This window comes from Macrotis lagotis, chromosome 5 (assembly GCF_037893015.1).
Source record: "Macrotis lagotis isolate mMagLag1 chromosome 5, bilby.v1.9.chrom.fasta, whole genome shotgun sequence".
In the NCBI taxonomy this organism is placed as follows: domain Eukaryota; kingdom Metazoa; phylum Chordata; class Mammalia; order Peramelemorphia; family Peramelidae; genus Macrotis; species Macrotis lagotis.
Genome location: NC_133662.1, coordinates 67,285,626 through 67,290,831, shown reverse-complemented (window position 1 = coordinate 67,290,831; position 5,206 = coordinate 67,285,626). Strand labels below are relative to the sequence as shown.

The 5,206-nt window shown below is 32.2% G+C and overlaps 1 protein-coding gene across 1 annotated transcript; it reads right to left on the bottom strand.

The window, feature by feature from the left end:
- Nucleotides 1-1,516: 1,516 nt before the first annotated feature.
- Nucleotides 1,517-2,461, bottom strand: LOC141489292 (olfactory receptor 14A16-like). The gene has a single exon (XM_074190013.1). It carries the CDS (start codon nt 2,459-2,461, stop codon nt 1,517-1,519), a length of 945 nt encoding a protein of 314 aa, XP_074046114.1.
- Between the last annotated feature and the right edge of the window lie 2,745 nt (nt 2,462-5,206).

Sequence of the window (5,206 nt, the reverse complement as noted above, 5' to 3'; positions counted from 1 at the left end):
ATATATTTATATTTATATTTATATTTATATATATACATACATATATACATTTACAAATACATATGTACCTATTTGTGTGCATGTGTATTCATGTTTGTGTGTTTGTATGACATTCTCAATAAGAATTCTTTTATTTTACTCAAATTCTGTATAGAAAAGCATTCTTTCAGGACCTTTTGAAAGAGATTTTGATAGAGGAAATAAGTCAAAAAACTTTATTTATGATCTTACAAAGAAGTTTTATCAATTTTCTTTTTATGTGGAAATGTACAGGCACTAGAGGGAAAGAAATGACTGACAAAGTTAGTAAATTTTTCTTTTATGTGTTTACTATAGATAATTATATAGTAGGGTGGAGAAGCATTCATTTTTACTTTTTAAAATGTTGTTGCATATAATATTGCTATATGATTTGATCACACACTAGTGTTGTATGTATGTAGGTTATCTCCTTTTTAGCTTACCTCCTTCCCTAATCCCCAATACTATAAATCCAAGAGAGTGAAATCTATAAAACTGTAACTAGATCAGGGTCTGGGTAGATTTTCCCAAGAAATAATTTTGGCATACATACAATCATAGCAGTAATAACATATAAGAATATGTGTATATAAGTGTACATACGTCCTTTTTTATGTATTTTGTCATTATAGTGTTTATAGACTTCTGATTCAGGAAGAAGAGTAAATGGTGTATTTTAGATGAAATTCAAGAAGTAAATTGATTAGATGTCTCCTGTTATCTCTCCTATCTGTAGTTTCTTAATTGTTTTAGATGAGCAAGAAAAATGAAATATACCATTTTATTGGGATTATTTTATGTTAAAATGATGTGTTTGAAAGTTTTCAAATTACTTTGCATTTGCTCTTTTCAGAAAATTTTCTGCATTTATATAAAAAGAAATTAGACTTAGAAAGAAAAAATGTGTGTGAGTTAAGACTTCCCCACTGACAGGATAACTTGACCAAATCACTACTTTGCTGACAATCATTTCCCTTAACCATATGAAACCTTTTAGAACTTCAGTTTAGGTTATTATTAAAATTAAAGATAGGAATATGAAAATTAATAACTGCTAACAAGAATTTATTTAGGGCATACCACATTCCAAGTTCTGCATTAAGCACTTAAAAAACTATGATGTATCACATTAATATAAAGTATTATAATTTTGCTCAGTTATGGACATGTACTATGGAGAATCATATCTATTAATATGCTCCTGGTACTAGATTACAAAACTCACTTTCTACATAGACATATAAGTGATTTTTTTTAGTCAGTAAACACATAGAAAGCAGAACTGGTTTGTTTGGGTTTTTTTTAAAGCAGGTACAGGGGGCTAGGTGGTGTAGTGGATAGAGCACTGCCTTTGGAGTCAAGAATACCTGAGTTCAAATCCGACCGACCTCAGACACTTAATAATTACCTAGTTGTGTGGCCTTGGGAAAGCCACTTAACCCCGTTTGTCTTGCAAAAACCTACAAAAAAAGTAGGTACGTTATCATGGAAAAGATCATTTCATCAATCCCTCTGATAAGTGTTTACAGGCTATGAATTTCTTCATTGAAATCTTCATGTCTTTGTTTCTCAAACTGTAGATGATAGGGTTCAAGGTTGGGGACACCACTGTATAGAACATAGACAACCATAGATCTAGACCTGAGTCAGAGTCCAAAGGTGGTTTTAAATAAGCCATGGATCCTGTTATGATAAAAACCATAAAAACAATGAGGTGGGGGAGGCAAGTGGAAAAGGCTTTTGATCGACCTTCTGTGGTTGGGATCTTCAGCACAGTTGAGAAGATATGACTATAAGACATAATGATAGAGATACAGCAGAACATCACTAACCCAAATCCAATAGCTATACTCACATTAACGGCAATGTGTTTTTCAGAACAGGAAATCTTGAGCAAAGATGGGACATCACAGAAGAACTGATGGATCTCATTAGAGTCACAGAAGGGCAAAGACAATGTGCTAGCTGAGTACATGGCCCCAACCACACCTCCACTGAACCAAGAAGCAATTGTCATCCTCATACAAGACCCTTTGATCATGATGGTTTCATAGTGAAGGGGTTGACAGATAGCTACATAGCGGTCATATGACATTACTGTGAGGAGCGAAATCTCTGATCCTGCAAAAAAAAGCACTAAAAAGAGCTGTAGCACACATCCCAAGTAAGAGATGGAGAAACTGTGACTGAGGGAGTTTACAATGACTTTGGGGACAGTGACAGAAATGAAGCAGAGGTCTAAAAAGGACAGGTTCTTTAGGAAGAAGTACATAGGAGTATGGAGGTACCCATCAAGAGAGATGAGAGTGAAGATGAGTAGATTTCCTATCAGAGCCATCAAGTAGATCAATAAGAACAGCAAAGCATGTAAAACTTGTAGCTCCCAGGTTTTAGAGAAGCCCATGAGGAGGAATCCTGTTACCACAGTGAAGTTATTCATGTTCTCAGTGATTCTTGTTATCTACAAAGGAAAGACAAATAGAGACATATCCCAAGTGACAAGAAGATCAGAAAAATGATATGGATTTAAGGAGCTCATAATTCTAGTTCTGGAATTTTCCTCTTTGTAACCTAGAGCAATTCCCTACTCTCTGTCAGCCTCAGTTTTCTCATTTGCACAATGAGGGCATTGGATAAGATGATTTTAAGGATTATTATAATTCTCTCTTTCTATACACACACACACACACACACACACATATAAAACAATAAAATTCTGAACTGGAAAAAGAAAATAGAAAAATCATTTCTTGTTATATTTATCATTTTATGGTGTACAGTGTGCAAGATTGAAAGCAATTCTATGAATAAAATAGCTATAGTTATTCCTATTCTACCGATGCTTAGAGAACTTAACTTGTTTTTTCTGGCATTCTCATATCTAGAGTCTGAAACAGCAGTAATGATTTCAAGGTCACTATAATATCTTATATAACTTTTCAAAGGAGGTAAACCATTATTTTCTCTTCATAAAAGCATATCAGTTTTTGCCAGTCTCAAAACAGATAGGGATGAAATTTCTCTAGAATTTTTCTCAAATCAAATGGCCCATAATGACAAAATGTTTATTCTAAGACTAGAGCTGTCATGCAGTAAGACCAAAGTAATAGGTTTGAATGCTACATAGTCATTTTGATGTATTTCCTTCTTTAAAATCATAAACAATGCCATTTTGACTATTCTAGGCCACCCTTATTATTGAAATCAACTATAAAATGGAATTTCCCAATTTACTAATTTACTAAATTAATAATAAAATTTAATTTCCTAAACAATCACAATAGTGGTGGGCCTTTTCTATTAATATTTTATGCATGAGGGAGTTTGAAGATTGTCTCAAGAAATATCCACTTTTCCTGTCTTGAGATATATATGTATATATATATATATATATATATATATATATATAAAAAATATATATATATATATATATATATATATATATATATGAAGCAACTTAGCCTGAGATAATATTTATGTGTATAAAAGGAGATCTGTGAGAGGATTTACTGCTAATTTCTGTTCTGGTTCCTCTTATATTTACTTTTATATAATAACTTGTTTGACTCACCAGTTCTTCAGGGTTTAATTTTCATCCATTTTTCTTTGGTTTTCTACCCTTGTGTAACTAATCCTTATATCTATCCCAGGATTCCATGTTATATCACCAACTGACCATTGGTTATTTTATAATGAATTCATCATAGTCATTTCAAACTCACCATTTCCTTATCTTTTACCTCTATCCCCTGCTACCTAGCCTTCTTCTCAACTTGTTTTATTTCTGTCAAGGGCACAATCATTCTCCCAGGCACCTAGGTACACTATTTTGTCTTACATACCATTCCATAATTCAGTCTGTTGCCCAATCTTGCTTTTCCTTTGTTATCATTTCTCTCTTTCATCCCCTTATTTTCACTCATATAGCTTCTATTTAGTTTAGTCCTTTACCACCCCCCCACACTAGGGATTATTTATTAGCCTCTTAATTTCCTAATTGGTGTACAATTACTTATCTCTACATATTCCAATACATCTCCCACATAGGTTCAAAACCTATTGACTATCTCCTGCCTCTAGGATCAAAAATAAACTTTTGTTTTTGCCATTTAAAGTTCATGACCCTAGCCTACCTGCATTGCCAGTTTTATAATAAAATGATTTTCTTGGTGTCTTTTCTACTCAAATCAGATTTTTACTGTTTCTCACATATAAGATTCTATCTTTGAAATGTTTAAAGGTATTCCTTTCAATTGTCTGTATCCTAAGCCTAGAAAACACTCTATATTCCTCTCCTTCTGAAATCCCTGATTTCCTTTCATGTCATTTTCTTTATGATACCTCTGCTCAGCCTTTTAGTTGTCAGTATCACACTCCTCCTCTCTTAAATAATCTTCACTTGTTTTCTATGTCTGTCAAAATTGACATAGAATAATCTATTTAATTATTTATTTAATTATTCTTTCTAAAAACCTTTATGTACATGTTCAAAAATTTATTTCCAAAACTGTCTGCAATTCTTCACATTAATGTTTGAAGTTTCATCATTTTTAACCCTTTGAAAAACCTGTATACTCTGTTTCAGCAAACAAGTTTAAATTCACTATAAGAAGTAGGTACTCACATCCATCCAATTCAGAATCTTCTACTACTTAACTGATATGAGCCAAGAAAATTAGAATCTTGATAAAGAAGATAAGAGAACATTTATATGATTTGAATCATAACATAAAGAAATCTTTAGTGAAGGTGGGGTTATCATGTGATGAATTTAATAAGGAAATGCTATATAAGTAGTCTCCCTAAAGGAAGGGGAAAAAGTTAGAAAAAGTTAGAAATGGAGAAAGTCATTGTTAGTTAATAACTACAGCAATTTTCATCTCTTCATTTGTATCTATGGATAGCACTTATTTTCACAAAGTTGCATAATTCCACAGAACGTTTGTAGTTAGTCCTGTATACATTGCATGTAAATAACAAGTTAGGACCCTGAATGAAAAGAGGACAAATATTATGCCTTCTTCACACAATCACTTTGTCTTTTATATTCAACATTTTATAAAATTTATGGAGATTTATTTTGATCTAATCTTGGTAAAGAAAGCATAGACACTTCTGTATTTTAATATCAGTAAGTAGAAGTTCATACCTTATAATTAATTAAATTCTTCAAGCTACTGGTACA